Source organism: Stenella coeruleoalba (assembly GCF_951394435.1).
Source record: "Stenella coeruleoalba genome assembly, chromosome: 1".
NCBI classification, from domain to species: Eukaryota; Metazoa; Chordata; class Mammalia; order Artiodactyla; family Delphinidae; genus Stenella; species Stenella coeruleoalba.
In genome coordinates this window covers 65,142,773-65,159,877 of record NC_137169.1, presented here as the reverse complement: position 1 = coordinate 65,159,877, position 17,105 = coordinate 65,142,773, and the positions used below count along the sequence as shown (strand labels likewise).

Genomic DNA, 17,105 nt, shown 5'->3' with positions numbered 1-17,105 from the left:
GAGCGTGTGAACAATTCTCATTGACCAGAACAAATTAAGAGATATATAGGGGAGGCCATATAACACCATGGTTACAAATATGTATTTGGAGTTCGAAAAAGGCACAGTTCTAGAATCATCACATATTAATTGTGTGATTCTCTGCAAGTACATAGTATCTCTAATTCATAGTTTCCTCAACTGTATAATAGGAATCTGTGAGTGTTAATAAATAATGTATATAAAGTACTTAGAGAGCTGCCTAGCACATAGTAATTGTTCAGTAAATGGTATCTATTATTTTGTTATTATGCAGGAATATTATTGAGGAAAGAGGACTTGAAGCCCAGGGAACATACTTTTATAAACAAACAAACACTGTACAGGAGTGAGAAAGTAATAGAAAAATAAATTGGAAAACACTGCTGAGATTTTCACATCCACCAGTATGGAAGAATTAATAATCTGAAGGGTCCTCTTGCTATGAAATAATGGCATAAAATAGTATTGTATTGTTTTATGTAATGTATTTTTTTGATGAGCTTACCAGAAGTAAAGGAAATCTCCCCAAAAGGAAAACCATTTTAAACCCACAAGCTAAAATGTGTGGAACCGAGCAGGAAGCACATGAAATTATGGGCGGACCATACCAGGGCTACAATCAGGACACTTAGAGCCAGCAGGAGAGTAGAGGGTCAGACCTGAAACTCCTGGAGTAGGTCTGGGATCCTGGAAAACGTATAAAGTGACCCCAGTTTGGTAGTACCCTTTGGTTGCCAACAGAAACAAATATAAATCCCCTCTAGATGAAAGCACCTTCAATTCAGATCACCAGGTTTCCACAGATTAAATTTAACAAAGTATGAGTTACAATCAAAGATTACCAAACATGCAAGGAAATGGTCTTTTGCAAGAAACAAAAGAGGGCTTCCCTGGTGGTGCAGTGGTTAAGAATCCACGACACAGGTTCGAGCCTTGGTCTGGGAAGATCCCACGTGCTGCGGAGCAACTGAGCCCATGCTCCACAACTAGTAAGCCTGTGCTCTAGAGCCCACAAGCCACAACTACTGAAGCCTGTGTGCCTAGAGCCCATGCTCTGCAACAAGAGAAGCCACTGCAATGAGAAGCCCGTGCACCGCAATGAAGAGTAGTCCCCGCTCACCACAACTAGAGAAAGCCCGCGCACAGCAATGAAGACCCAACGCAGCCAAAAAATATATATAAGATAAATAAATTTATATAAAATAAAGAAACAAAAGAAACTATAAACATCAGATTGAGGCCTCCAAGAATTCAGATATGGATTGATACAGAACATGAGATAATCATGTATAAAATGTTTAAGAATTAAAAATACAATTTAAAAAGAAAGAAATCATCAAAAATATCTAGGCATACATGAAGATGAACTAAATAGAACTTTTCAAAACAAAGCAATATAGTGTTAGATTAGAAATTAAATTGATAAGTTAAATAGTAAAATAGAGAATTAATGAACTGAAAGATGAACCTCTGAAATAATTACTCAGAATACAGCAGAATGTGACAAGAGGACAAAATATGATTGTGTGGTTAAGAGAGAGAGAATAGATTGAGAAGGGCCTAAAATATATCAACATATTTGAAAGATATTGGCTGAGAATTTTCTAGAACTGATGAAAGGTATAAATTCAAAGATACAGGAAGCTCTAATTATACCAAGGAGAGTAAGGGAAGTGACACCCATATCTAGTTGTACTTTCTTTTATTTGTTCAGTCAACAAATATCAGTTGAGCAGCTGCTGTGTAACAGGCACTATTCTAGGCTCTTGAGAAAGAACAGTAAAAAGACAAATGTTCTTACTCTCCTGATACTTATAGCCTAAGCATATTATCTATTAGAAGGTGATTCTTGCCATGAAAAAAAGAAAATGTAGAATAGATAAAGGGGCATTGAGAGTATCATGGTAGGGCAAGGAGAGCAAATTGCAGTATTAGTAGGGTAGGCCTTTTGGAGAAGAGGTCTGAGAAAACACTTGAAGGAGGCAATGGAGTTAGCCATTGGAGATAAAGGAAAAGTTCTAGACAGTGAGTACAGCTAGTGCAAAGTCCTGAAGGTGGGAGCGTGTTGAAGAAATGGCTAGAATGCTTGTGTAGATGAGTGTACTGAGTAAAGGGGAGAATAGGAGATGAGGTCATAGAATTTGTGGAGGGCCAGAGACTTATAGATTATTGTAAGATCTTGCTTTTTACTCTGAGTGAAATGGGGAGGCAAGGTAGGGTTTTGAGTAGAGAAGGGATATGAAATGATGACAGCTTTAGTCCCTGTGTTGAGAAGAGACCATAGTGAGGCAAGAGAAGAAGCAATGAGATCACTGAATAGGTTACTACAGTAATTCATGTGCCAAATGAGGGAAGCTCAGACCAAGGTGGTAGCAATAAGGATGGGCATATAGGTTTTTAATGTAGAACGAACCGAATTTCCTGATGGATTGAATGCAGTTCATAAGAGAGTGTCAGGAGTCAAGAATGACTTCTAAGGTTTTAATCCAAGCAACTGGAGAGATGGAGTTGACATCAACTGACATAGGGAAGGTTTGAGTGGAGCAAGGTTCTAAACCTTTTGGTTTAGAAAGGGGATTGATCAGAAGTGTAATTTTGAACATGTTGAGTTTGAGATGTTTATTAGGCATTAAAGTGGAGATGGCAAGCAGGCAGTTGAATATATAGTCTGGAGTTAGAAAGAGAGAGTTAGCCTAAAGAAATATAGTTAGGAGTCAGGAACACTAGAGCCATGAGACTCGCTGAGATTACCCAAAAAAATAGGTATACATAGAGATGTCGACCAAAGACTGAGTTCAGAGGTCCTCCAACATTAAGAGGTCAGGGAGAAGAGAAGGGACCAGCAAAGACACCTGAGGAAAAACAGGTTTTTTTGAAAACTAAAAGCAGGTGATGTTATAGAAGCCAAGTTAAAAAGCAGCAACAACAACAACAAAAGCGGAGGGCATGATAAACCATGTCAAATGGGGCTGATAGGTCAAGAAAGATGAGAATTGAGAAACTGAGACTAGGCCTTGGATTTAGAAATGTGATGAGATCACTGGTAATCTGATGAGGGCAGTTTTGGTAGAATAATGAGAAAAAAAAGTCTGGTTAGAGTGGATTGAAAGAGGATGGGAGGAGAGGAACTGCAGATAGACAACATAGATGGCTATTTTGGAGAGTTTTATTGCAGTGGGGAGTAATTGGGCAGTGGATTGGGGGAAGAGTGTCAAAAGTAGAATATCTTTTGTTTTATTCTTTAAGATGTGAGAAAGAACAACATGCTTGTATACTGTTTGGAACGACCCATTAGAGAGCAAGAAATTAATGATGTAAAAGAAAGAAATTGTTGTGAAACTTCAGAAGACCAAAGACAAAAGACTTAAAACAACTGGAGAGAAAAGACAGATCATATAAAAAGGAACAATTAGGCTGAAGCAGACTTTTTTTAAAATTATAAAATTTTAAATTTCTTTTTATTTTTGGCTGCATTGAGTCTTCGTTGCTGCGTGTGGGCTTTCTCTAGTTGGCGTTGAACGTGGGCTACTCTTTATTGCAGTGGCTTCTCTTGTTTCGGAGCATGGGCTCTAGGTGCGCAGGCTTCAGTAGTTGTGGCATGTGGGCTCAGTAGTTGTGGCTCGCGGGCTCTAGAGCGCAGGCTCAGTAGTTGTGGTGCACGGGCTTAGTTGCTGCGTGGCATGTGGGATCTTCCCAGACCAGGGATCAAACCCGTGTCCCCTTCATTGGCAGGTGGATTCTTAACCACTGTGCCACCAGGGAAGTCCCTGAAGCAGACTTTTTGACAGCAACAAAAGAATTAGAATAATACCTTCAAAGAGCTAAGAAAAAATAACAGTCAACCTACAGCTGTACACCCAGCAAAACTATCTTTCAAGAATAAGAGTAACATAAAGATATTTTAAGATAAGAAAAAACCAGAGTTTACAAATAGACATATACTAAAGGGATGCCTACTTCAAGAAGGAAAATGATTCCACAAAAATGTATGAGATGCAAGAAAGAATGATGAACAAAGAAAATGAATTGGTAAATGTGTAGGTAGAGCTTAACAACCTCTGTATAAAATAATGATAATATCCAATTTTTTGAGGTCTAACTGTACATAAGTAAAATACAGAGGAATAATCAGACTGGGGTGATTACTGAGTAATCTAAGTTTCTTGTATTTCCTTGTGTTGACTTTAGACTTGGTTAGTAAGTACACATAGTCAATTTTCAAGGGTAATTTATTCTAAAAACAGAGAAGACATCTCTGACCAGTAGAGGGGAAAAATAGAATATAAACAAACAAAAACTGATCAATTTTTAAAGGACAAGAATTGGAAGAAAAGAAGTAAAGATACAAAGTGGAACAGGAAGAGCAAAAAGTAAGAAGGTTGAAAAATAAGTATAGCAATACATTAAATATAAATTTATTAAGCTCATCGTTTAGAATACAGAGATTGTCAGGTCAGATTAAGATATAAATATACAAATTGGAGCTGTGCTATTTACATAAGTTACACAAAACATAAGGAAATTGGAAGTTTCAAAGTGAAGGGATAGATAAAAATATACTAGCAATCATTAACCAAAAGAAAGCTGCAGTAGCCATAATAATATCAGACAAAATAGATTTTGGAATGAAAAGCATTGCTAGGGATATAAAGGATACAGTTTACTAAAAAGATATACTAATTCTAAACATGTATGCGTCTAATAATAGCCTCAAAAGTCATAGAACTATGAGAATTAATAATAAATCAATAAATAATAAAACTTTATGGCATATAAATACCCCTTAAGGAGATATTTCAACATATCTTTCTGCTAAAATAAGAGAATAATAAGCACAGGATTCAGAATAATTGTTCTTTGGCAGGGAGAGGCAGTAGGTATGATAGGATGAAAATCTCAGGTGGAAGAAAAATTTTTATTTTGTGTAATTAGAGCAAAATTAGGATGATAAAATCTTAAGATAGGTGATACATTCATATGTGTTTATTTTACTGTATGCTTTAAAACCAACATCTGCCTTACATATAATTTTGTATGTATCAAATATTCCATAAAGCATTTTTAAAGGAATTTTTAAAAATTCACAGGGAAAGCAATGCCTAAAAGGAAGGGATTTATCTTATATTTCTTTGAGAAACAACTGTCCTTTCTAATTTAGTTTTTTGTCTTTCCATGGGCCATACCCTCTCACCTTGTATCTAGGAAAAAAAACGGTTAGTTTACAGTTAGAGGTTTTAAAAGCTATTTTCCTCATTATTGCTAGAACATATCCAACGGACCTAATCCAGACTCATGGGTCATTAAAATAAATAGGCCTCTTAACTCTGTTTTCTACTCCCACTTTATCTAGACCATGTGAAAAGTCATATACAGTTCGAAACACAGAGTCTTGGGGAAAATACAGTAAGTCCATGTTTGCCTTGCCTGGACACAATCTTTGATAAGAATATGCTTTTAGACAGTTCCATCAAGACATTCCTTCACCATCGAAAAGATTTCACAAGGCTATTTTCAACTTAAATGATTTTTTAAATTTGCTTTTTAAATAGATTATATGTTAAAAGATAAAAAGTTTATACAGTGAAAATTTTCCTTCTCATTCTACTCCTTAGTCACCAAGTTTCCCTCCCTGGAAGCAAAAAAGATTGTATTTCTATGTATCCTGCCAGAGATACTTTATGTGTGTATAAGAAAATATATATAGTTCTTACTTCTTATATGAATTATAGCATATTTTTATATCATTTTGTACTTTTTTCCACTTAACAAAACATGTGGTGATCATTCACTAACACTAGACTTTCTCCTCTTTATATGGAAATGCAGTATTCTACTGTACAAATATACCATAATTTTTTTAACCAATCGCTATTGATGGACATTAAGGTTGTTTCTATTTAAAAGGTCATTTAAAGCCAGATGTTGCCACAGTCATCCAAACAAATACTGAAAACATTTATACTGAATACAGTAGCACATTTAGACTATTAGATACACATAAAATATTTAATTTGAAATATGAATCTTCCTTTGTAAAAATGACCATGCTGATCAATTTCATGTAGATATGTGTTATAAGTGTATAGCTTATATTTCAGAAAATAGCATTTTATATTAGTCTACTTTTCTCTCCTTTTCAAGGAATATGGCACTGTTACCGGGAATACAGCAATCTTCAGGGACAGCCAAATGCTCACTTAACTGTATTTCACATCGGGATTCAGACTGATATAAGCATGTACTTTCAACTGAAACAAACATGGTTCGCATTTAGTGAGTGGATTTTAAAAACTTGTTTGTTAAAATTGTAATAACAAGAAAGCATCTTTTTGTGTAAAGGAAAATTTGGGTTGGTATAACTTGTTAAAATATACTTATTGCTAATGTCATTAAAATAAGTGTGTCTATAATAATACTAGCTACAATAAATGGAAAAGTCATTGAGGGGAATTTATTATATAATCTAGGAAAATGTTACTTTACAATGATCTCAAGCTATTTGCCTTCAACTTAAAATGGGTTGGATATAGACGTTTATAGCCATTAATCTGATATCCAAGAAAGGTATTTTAAAAGGAAAAAAATGCTTGATTTTTCAAACTTGTTTTTAAAAATAGAAAAAGGAAAAAAAAAGCAACAAATTTTTCATAGCAGGACTTTTAAACAACCTGTTATAGAATTGGAATAATAAATAACTGAAAAGAAATTTACATTTTTGAAATGTTTATTTAGATTGAGTTAGTTAAGGGTAATATTAACAAATATTTTAAAAGCTAGATGATTTCAGAGATGGCTTCAATCCTATATTTCTAGAATGGTTTTATTATACTAGTCCTTGCACTTTACAGAGATTCATGTTATTTATTCAAGATTTTAAAGATGATCTGTAATTACATGGTGCTTTAAAAATATTTCATCTTCATATGTTGTTGAAGTTAGAGAGCCAGGGAAGACAAGTTTGAGGATGCCTGGTAAGGAGCCCAGAGGTAGCCTAAGAGGGGGGCAGTATCTTGGAGAGTATCATGATTCCAGCATGGATCCCATCACCATAAATCTGAAAACTTAATTTTGCCACTTCACCCAAAAATCATCAGGGACAGGCTCACAACATGTCACCAGAGTGCCTTTTTATTCGTTAAAACTATTAGGGTACTCTCTCTGTGACCAGAATACAGACATATATACCACCTAGGACACTGCTTTCCTGGGGTCAAGGCATATGGGGAATCAGATCACTAGTGAGAAAGTTTTTTAGCAGAGACCCTTGGATAGTCTTGAGAGATGTTTTTTAAGGCTTATGCCAAGCTTGATGAACTAGTCCTGCTGCACAGAAGCCCCCACCAGATTCTTTTGTCTGCCAAATTCAGTTTTTCTGTGTTTCTTGGATAGTACTAGATCAAAATGCCAAATTCTTGCTCTTTGGGTTCCCATTTCTAGCCCTCACGCAGCTAATTCCCTTCACATAACACATTATTTTTTCAAATATGTTTCAGAAGAACTTCATTGATAGCCATTTTTTTTAACTATAAAAGTCAGGTGTCTTAGAACTTAAATCCTCATTACTTTTTCTGAATTTGAGTGATTCCATATCTCCTCAGCAGTCCACTTACTGTCATCTGTCATATCTAAAGATGACAAATCTCATCCATTATGTATTGAAACCTCTAGTTTTACTCTCAGATGGATCTTAGTTACAGGTTCTATGGTCATCCTGCTGCTGTCTCTTAAGGACCTTCAACACAAAAATCATTGAGATGATCAGAATCTGCCATTGGAGAAGTTGAGAGGTACTTTGAGGAGAAAACAGGGCTTGCTTTTATTTTCAAGTCTAGCAATACTTATCTCTCCTCAAATGAGTGTTAGCTTTCACAACGCATTTATCAGACATTAATTGATTACTTGCTCTGTGTTTGATGAAATCCTGGGCACCAGAGACAAGGGTATACGTATGAAATTATACTAATTGGCAGAAACACTAAAAATATGCAGTTATACATGCAAAATGTATAATTTTTATGAGTCTTGGATTGTGTTAGGAGATGGTTCTATTCTCATTTCTATTAATTATCCCAGCCTCCTTGGTAAAGTTAGATTTATACCAGCTTCTCTCTAGGGGCTCAAAAAATATGTTTCTATTGTTTGCTCTTGCTCAAACAAAAGGAGGGAATATAATATATAAATTCAAAAGACAGTTAAATTTCTCTAATATAACCATTTAAAATATGTAATTTTGTAAAGGTACAAATTTAATATGCAATGTTCTTTTTCAATGCAATTTCAGAACATAAAGTGACTGATATATTTCATATTCTTAAGTTTGTCCAAAGAAGATAGTGATTTTAGGTTAATATGGCTATACTCCACAATTTTGGACTCAGTTTAGTTTTAAGAGAATCAAATTTGCATAAAAACATAAATACATCGTTTAACTAAAAGAAGATGTAGTAGCGAGATGACACCTTCCTAAGATCCTCTCACATCTCTGGGTTAACTGATTTCTACTTACTTGGAGATACTAACTGAAGTGGGATGTATTATCCGAATCTCAGTGGTATAACAATAGAATGAAATAATGAGTGCCCTATTGCTGGAAGTGTTCAGACATGAGCGGAATAACTATCTAGCAAGAACGTTAGAACGGATTCTTTCATGGGTAGGAATTTAATTTAACTTTCCATTAAGTTTCTTTTATAATTTCAGATTTTGTTATTAGCAGTACTATATTTCCTTAATTTAGGATCCATACCTTTTCACTTTTTAACATCTCTGAGGTCAGGATGCATTTTATAATCAATGAATAGACATTTAATAAAGGATTTCTTTACTTTTCCTGAAAGGATATTACTAAATTGAAGGTATGTCTTAGAATTGAGGAAATATAGTAATTAGGACTGTTTGGCTTTAAGTAAAAAGAAACAAAGGAACAAGCTGGAGGCAAGGCAGGGGTATTTATTCTAAGAATATAGAAGTGTCTCACCAAACTCAAAGTAGCAGAAAAGCAGCTGGACTTTCAAGTGTATGTGGATCCAGGAAACAAAAAGCCAAAAAGGAGCCAAGATTTCCTCCACTTGCTCTCTTTCTTTACACATATACATTTTATTCTTTCTTTGCAGGTTCACTTACTTCACATAAAGATGGTTTTTACACAGTTTATTAAATGTATATAACTCTTAGTTCAAGAGATTTATACACTTCAATTCAAAACTAACTAGATTCCCTTAATTCTAATTCTGAGACTTTTATTAGACAACTTGGGTTGGGTTTACACTCTGATTTCATCAATGGCAGCCATGATAGGTGGCGTGTGAAACTTAAAATGTGGCATCTCAGAACCCACCCCGTCCATCAGCAAGATCAATTAATTAAGAGGCACTGTGAGTGGGGAGGCAGTCCAGAAATTTTCTTCTGTAATGATTCTCTTACTCAAAGGAGTGAAAGTGAAAACATCTAAAATAGAGTTGCCTAAAGCAGCCCTTCCTTTCTTCCATGCCTATTTTCTCATTTCTACAAATGGTGTGAAATGTTTCCATAGATAAAATGAAGCCTGTCCAACTGAGTTGTTTAAACTCTAGCTAAAAGTTTTAATCTACATTTTTTTAGCGTTTCTGGGAGGTTTTGAAAGCGAATTTCTAAAACTGGCATTTTTGGAGAGGTAGCACTGCTTAAATTATGAAGTGTCAGAATTGGTAGAAATAATCATGAAGATCAGTTCTAACTTTTGCAGAGAAAGTTTGCTTTTGGGATTGATTTGAATCGCACACTATTTTTTTTCCCCCCCCTGTTTAAAGTGATAATACTCTGCATCCTTGAAGTGTTCATCATCCTCATGCTGATCTTCCTCAGGGACCGAATCCGCATCTCCATTGCCCTGCTGAAGGAGGGGAGCAAGTAAGGCCTTGATGGAGAAACTCATATACTGTATATCTATCAGTCATATCGATCACTGCTTATTTGTAGATGCCCCAGACTATTTTCCCTTTAAGATGGCTTGTTAAATCTGCTTTCCATTCAAGAAGACTTGTTCAAGTTCAGACTCTGCCACGTATTAAAAACTTCATGCTAACAAATCTTTCAAAATCCCCAAACCTCAATTATCATAGGGTAAAATAAAGCTAAAACTCGTGTATTCTATGCACTAGCACTTTTTTTTTAAACACCAAATATATGTTAGGAGGATAACTTATGTGAAAGTAAGTGATAAAGTGCTATATAAAAGTTAGTTATGTTATATTATTCCCATACTGAGTCATATGTTAATATTAATGTTTGAGATCATTTGCAGAACTTTAAATCACCATAATTCTATAAAGCCAATTATGTGCTCTTGCTAGTTTTGTATAAATAACAAAACTTGCCAGTAGACAGAATAATTGGTCCTAGCACTACCAGACTGTATATTTTGTAACTACAGCTCTCAATTCAGGAACATTTTATACCCAGAGCCATTTTTATTTTAAAATGCTACAGAATAGGGGCTTCCCTGGTGGCGCAGTGGTTGAGAGTCCGCCTGCCAATGCAGGGGACACGGGTTCATGCCCCGGTCTGGGAAGATTCCACATGCCGCGGAGCGGCTGGGCCCGTGAGCCATGGCCACTGAGCCTGCGCATCCGAAGCCTGTGCTCCGCAACAGGAAAGGCCACAACAGTGAGAGGCCTGCGTACCGCAAAATAAAGAAAGAAAGAAAGAAAGAAAGAAAGAATAAAATGCTACAGAATAAACAGTTTTTCATAAAATTCATGTTGTGAGGTAATAACACCTACAGTTTCTAAACTATTCCAAAAGGTCACTTGAGGATAATACTTTAAACTTTTGAATAATGCATGGAAACAGCAAGGAAAGTGTTATTACAAAGCCAATAGGTCATGTTCTCTATTTAGAATGATGGAAACTGAGGTGTTAATGGCCAAGGACCAAATTATTTTAAATAGTCTTTGAGGATTGTTTTAACAAAATCATCATCTATAATAATAATAGTGCCACCTAAAGCCAGTGTTTGAAATAGTTAACAAGCAGTTTGTTAAATTAAACTCTGTCCTTCCCACAATAACTGAAGCCCTATCATTAGCCACTGAAAACTACTGATTTGCTGGGTTATTTCTTAAATAATATGATACTGTACAATTCAGTTATCCCGCTGCTATGCCTCTAAATGTGTGTGTGTGTGTGTGTGTGTGTGTGTGTGTGTGTGTGTGTGTGTGTGTGTGTGTGTGTGTGTGTGTTAAAGGGCAATTACTACTGTGACTGGTTAATAATTTTTTTCAAGGGAAAATAAGAGCTGGAATAAATGTGCATGAGAATACAGGGTAAACATAGGGATGCCTAATAATTCACTGAACAGCAGTGTCTGGGGAAAAGAGAGAATAGCATAGCCCAAATAGTGAGGTGGCGAAGGTAACAAATACAAAAATGAATCTAAAATGTGTCAGTGCATTAGGAGTGGAAATAGTTCCATCATAGTTCTCAGTGGCTATATCAAATAGCATAGGGTTAATTCAGTATCATATGCTGAAAAGATTATAGGGCAATTAGGATATGAATATTTTAGAAACCATATCTTAGGAGGAAATATCAAAAGAATTATTACCCTGGAGAATAAAAGAATAATGAGTTGCTTGAAGGGTTGCTGTATGGAAAAGGTGGTCCTTTCTTCTCCAGAAGGTAGTGGATGTGAATTACATGCAGGCAGATAAGGAAGGACTTTCTAATACTTTGGTTGTTAAGAAAATAGAATAAGCTGTGTCATATAAAAGTAAGTTCCTTTCACTCAATGAGATCACCAGAGACTAATGAACATGTTTTGAAGATAGTTCAGAAGGGATTCTTAAATTAGGAATGGATTCTCCCATTTGATCAGATGATCTTCAAGGTCCTCTCTAATTTTAAAAGTCTAAGGGAAAGGGAGAAATACCATGATTATAATGCATCAAATATTTATGCGTCAGTCAGAAATAACCAAAGAGGAGAAGGTTTGGGGAACTTTTGGCAGGAATCAAACATGAGCATTGAAAGAATGCCTCTAACTTACTAAACATGAATAAATAAAATTTTAAAACCAACTAAGTATACATCAGCAAAAAAGAGTTGATTGTTATTACCACTGTTCTTGGAATGAATTCAGTCAAAGGCTTATTTCTAGTTCTAACAGATAAAATTTTAATTGAGAAATTATAACTGGATCATTTTCAGTTTCAAATATTTGTTTTATTTTAGAGCCATTGGATACATCCCTACTACCTTAATTTATCCAGTTTTAACTTTCATTTTACTCTCAATCTGCATTTCCTACTGGGCTGTGATAGCAGTGTATCCTTTGGTAATTGACTCCTTCAAACCTCAGGTACACACTACTATTCAGGAGCTAGGAGTTTGTCTGTTTCCATCCGGGAAAGACTAGGAACATCCTAAAGATATAATTGATATGATGATGATGATGATGATGATGATGGTGATGATGATGGAGATTATGATTGCTAAGCTCTAAAAATGTTTCAGTGTACCAATTGAATTTCCCCTCAGATAGGTCACATGGTACATTTTGTTTTATTTTGTCTTCACATGTGGTACTCCTCACTCCTCCTTTGTAATACGTAAAAAAATCTCTTTATATTTCACTGTTTTTAAGGGGCCGCTCAGTGGAGCTGACCCACATTATATTACTCTGGTTCTGAAAATGAATGAATTGTTAAAAGATTAGTTTTTTGAAATTAATCTTTCAGTGGACTTTTGAGTTATTTGCATTACTTTCTTGTCCATTTACATTCAATCTACCAGCAAATAATTTATCCTTAATAGAGTTCACTCAGTTACTTGGCTACATCAGGGGTACCTATATACAAAGTCATAGCCCCAGAGGGGCAATGTAAACATGAAAATAAAACCTGTAATCCAGAGGTAAGTAAAATAAACTCTTTCATTTACTGCAATACAGAACTCTACTGTATTTCATCTAGCAGTAGTGGTAGGGATCATCCTGAAATAGAGACCATGTGCATTGATGAGGATCACTGTAGAGAAGGGGAGGGTGGGTCGGGTGTTAGCAGGAGAGCACTGAAAACGGTAGGCAGAATAGAGAGAAGGCACTGCTATTTCCTGAGCTCACTTGTCCTGTCATACACCTAAGAAGCAGGCACAGTCAACAACACCACTAATAAATGTGAAATTATAGTGGATGCAGACTGATGAACATACGATGGAAAAATGAGGTACTTTCCAGAGCTCATTAAAGAATTGTATAAAGTGATATTATAGAAAATAGAAATAACAGCAGAAGCTAATAGGAAAAAAGCAAGATATGCAATTGGGGGCCACACAAGAGAAGGCAAGGAAGGTGTTATCTTGGAATAGCACTTAATATTATATTATTCGTGTTTTTTTTTTTTTTTTCCTGAGTGCAGATTTTTAATACAACTGAAATTGCCAAAGCTTGCCCTGGGGCTCAGTGTCGTTTTGCTTTCTATGGTGGAGCGACCCTGTACCATCAATATATCACTACCTTCCAGATATTCAATCTGTTTGTCTTTCTCTGGCTTATAAATTTTGTCATTGCATTGGGTCAGTGTGCCCTTGCTGGTGCCTTTGCTTCTTATTACTGGGCCTTGAAAAAACCTGATGACATCCCACCATATCCACTTTTTACTGCATTTGGACGAGCCATAAGGTAAGTTTCACACTGAAACCTACACCTATCTTCCCAGTTATGTTTAGTGTGTTTATAATTCAAGTGGCAAAGTACTTGAGGTCAGAGGTATAATTCAAGATTCATAGATGTCCACTGGCTTTGTCTGGTTTTATAGCCACAGTTTTATAATCCCTACCCAGGCGAATATCCTTCTAAAAGGTTACTGGAGAGAAGAGGTAGGGGAGGGCACCAAATTAAAGATTAAGGACTAACTTGTCTGTGTTTCTTCATTGCTCAGCTCAAACATAAAATCATCATAAGATGACAGGCTATTGGTATCATTTTCATAGATGAAGTGCAAAATGGATGTCTATGGTTTAAAATCCTCTATGAAGACCTTTGTCAATCTGAATAAGAGAGTATAAGAAGCTCTTTCCTATCAATCCTTCTGCAGATCCCTTTTACCAATAAAAATTAACTAACATCCTTTTAGTTAATAGTAAAAATATTTTAACTTTTATTCTCATTTTATCTTTGCCCAGATATCACACTGGATCCCTAGCATTTGGATCTTTAATTCTTGCAGTAGTTCAAATGTTCAGATTAATCCTAGAATACTTGGACAAACGTCTTAAACGTAAGATTCCAGAATTCATCTTTTCTCAGACTTCCTGACTTCTGTGAATAGAATAGATTGGGTCAGGGGGTTGGGGGGGACATAATGACTGTAACTTGGACACAGTAATAAGGATGGATGTGGTCAGATTGGGGAGATGTTTGGAAGGAAAAGCCAATAGGACTTGAGGGATGGAATATGGTGGGGGGTGGGGTGGGGAGCAATGGTAAAATAAGAGTAAAAATGTGTGATGCTATTTACTAAGATATGGAAACCAGTAGAAACAAATTTCAAAGAAGAGATTTAAAACTGTGTTTTTGACTTGTTAATATTGAGAAGCATGGTGGAGATGTCAGGCAGTTCCAAGTCTAGAGCTCAGGACAGGTCAGGCTTAAAATATAAATGTGGCCATTGGCATAAATCTTCATACTTAACACATACAGTTTACAAACACATAAACGCTGCTTGGGTTGTACTTTAAAATATTTTATTATTAATTATCAAAATAATCTTGAAACAGAGCAACCAAGTTGGAACACTCACATTTCCTGATTTCAAAACTTAATACAAAGCTACAGTAATCAAAACAGTGTGGCACTGGTATAAGGACAGACATATAGACCTGGAAAAGAATAGACAGCCCTAAAATAAATGCTTACATATAAGACTATTCAGAGGGGGAAGGAGAGTTTTTTTCAGCTAATGTTACTAGGAAAACTGGATATCTACATTCAAAAGAATGAAGTTGGACCCTTACTTTACACCATATACATAAATTAATTCAAAATGGATCAAAGACTTAAACATAAAAGCTAAGACTATAAAAGCCTTAGAAGAAAGCATAGGAAGAAATCTTCTTGACATTGGATTTAATGATGGTTTCATTATTTTAATGATCATTTTAATGATGATATGACACCAAAAATACAGGTAACAAAAAAGAAAAACATAAATTAGAATTCATCAAAAAAAAAAAAAGTCTGTGCATCAAAGGACACTATCAAGAGAGTGAAAAGACAACCCACAGAATGGGAGGAGATATTTGCAAGTCATATATCAGATAAGCAACTAATATTTAGAATATATAAATAACTCCTACAACTCAACAATAAACAAACAACCTATTTCAACATGGACAAAGGATTTTTTAAATTAAGTAAATTTTTTCAGCTTTATTGAGGTATAATTGACAAATAAAATTGTAATATTTTTAAAGTGTACAACATGATGATTTAATACACATATACATTGTGAAAGGATTCCCACATTTAAGGTGGGACACACCTGTCCACCTCATATACTTCCTTTTTTTTTTTCCTTTTTTGGTGTGAATGCTTAAGTTCTACTCTCTTAGCAAATTTCAATTATACAATACAGTATACTCAACTATACTCACCATGTTCTACATTAGATCCTAATACCTTAGTCATCTTATAACTGAAAGTTTGTACCCTTTTACCAGCCTCTCCCAATTTCTCCCACTCCCAGCATATGGCAACCACCATTCTATTCTATTTACAGGCATTTAACATTTTTTCCCTACGTATAAGCAATACCTTGCATATTTGTTTTTGTGTGGCTTATTTCATTTAGCATAATGCCCTTCAGGTTCATCCATGTTACTGCAAAAGCAGGATATCTTTCTTTTTAAGGCTGAATAATATTCCATTTTGTATATATAACGTAATTTATCCATTGATCCATTTAATGACACTTAAGTTGTTTCCATACATTAGATACTGTAAATAATGCTGCAGTGAACATTGGAGTACAAATATCTCTTCAAGATAGTGATTTTGTTTCCTCCAATTATATATACAGAATTAGAATCACTGGATCATATAGTAGTTCTATTTTTAATTTCTTGAGTACTGTTTTAATTTCCGTACTGTTTTCCACAATGGAGTAATCAATTCACATTCCTACCAACAGTGTACAAGGGTTCCCTTTTCTCTTCATCCTTACCAACACTTGTTATCTCTTGTCTTTTTGATAAGAGATATCCTAACAGGTATGAGGTGATATCTCACTGAGGTTTCGATTTGCATATCTCTGATAACAATGTTGAGCACTTTTCATGCACCTATTGGCCATTTTTATGTCTTCTTTGAAACAATGTCTATTCAGGTTCTTTGCCCATTTTTTATTGGGTTATTTGTGTGTTTTTTGCTGTTGAGTTCTATAAATTCCTTGTATATTTTGGATATTAACTCCTTATTACATATGTGGTTTGCAAATATTTTCTCCCATTCAGTAGGTCGCTTTTTCATTTGTTGATGGTTTCCTTTGCTGTGCAGAAGCTTTTTAGTTTGATGTAGTCTCACTTGTTTATTTTTGCTTTTGTTGCCTTTGCTTTTGGTGTGAAATCCAAAAAATAATTGCCAAGACCAATGTCAAGGAGCTTACAACTATAAAATCTTCTAGGTTTCAGGTTTTACTTTCAAGTCTTTAATCCATTTTGAGTTGATTATTGTGTATGGTGTAAGATAAAGGTCCAATTTCACTCTTTTGCATGTAGATGTCTAGTTTTCCCAGCACCATTTATTAAAGAGAATATCCTTTCCCCATTATATATTCTTGACTCCGTTGTCAAGAATTAATTAACCATATTGCATGGGTTATTTCTGGGCTCTCTATTCTCTTCCATTCATCTATGTGTCTATTTTCATACTGATACCATACTGTTTTATTACTATAGCTTTGTGATTGAGTTTGAAATCAGGAAGTGTAATGCCTTTAGCTTTGTTATTCTTTCTTGATTGCTTTGGTTATTTGGCCCTTTTGTGGTTTCATGCAAATTTTAGGATTTTTTTTTTTTTTTTCTGTGAAAAATGGCATTGAAATTTTGAT

At 35.1% G+C, this 17,105-nt stretch overlaps 1 protein-coding gene across 2 annotated transcripts in view; it reads left to right on the top strand.

The window, feature by feature from the left end:
* SLC44A5 (solute carrier family 44 member 5) overlaps nt 1-17,105 on the top strand; it is a gene marked incomplete at its 3' end in the record, with an annotated part of 381,161 nt that overhangs the window by 341,890 nt on the left and 22,166 nt on the right. For both annotated transcript variants that reach the window (XM_079943833.1, XM_079943832.1), the window contains exons 11-16: nt 6,163-6,294; nt 9,810-9,909; nt 12,232-12,324; nt 12,825-12,912; nt 13,416-13,678; nt 14,182-14,276. In XM_079943833.1, coding sequence (XP_079799959.1) covers nt 6,163-6,294; nt 9,810-9,909; nt 12,232-12,324; nt 12,825-12,912; nt 13,416-13,678; nt 14,182-14,276 — 771 coding nt within the window. The remainder of the gene's footprint in view (nt 1-6,162; nt 6,295-9,809; nt 9,910-12,231; nt 12,325-12,824; nt 12,913-13,415; nt 13,679-14,181; nt 14,277-17,105) is intronic.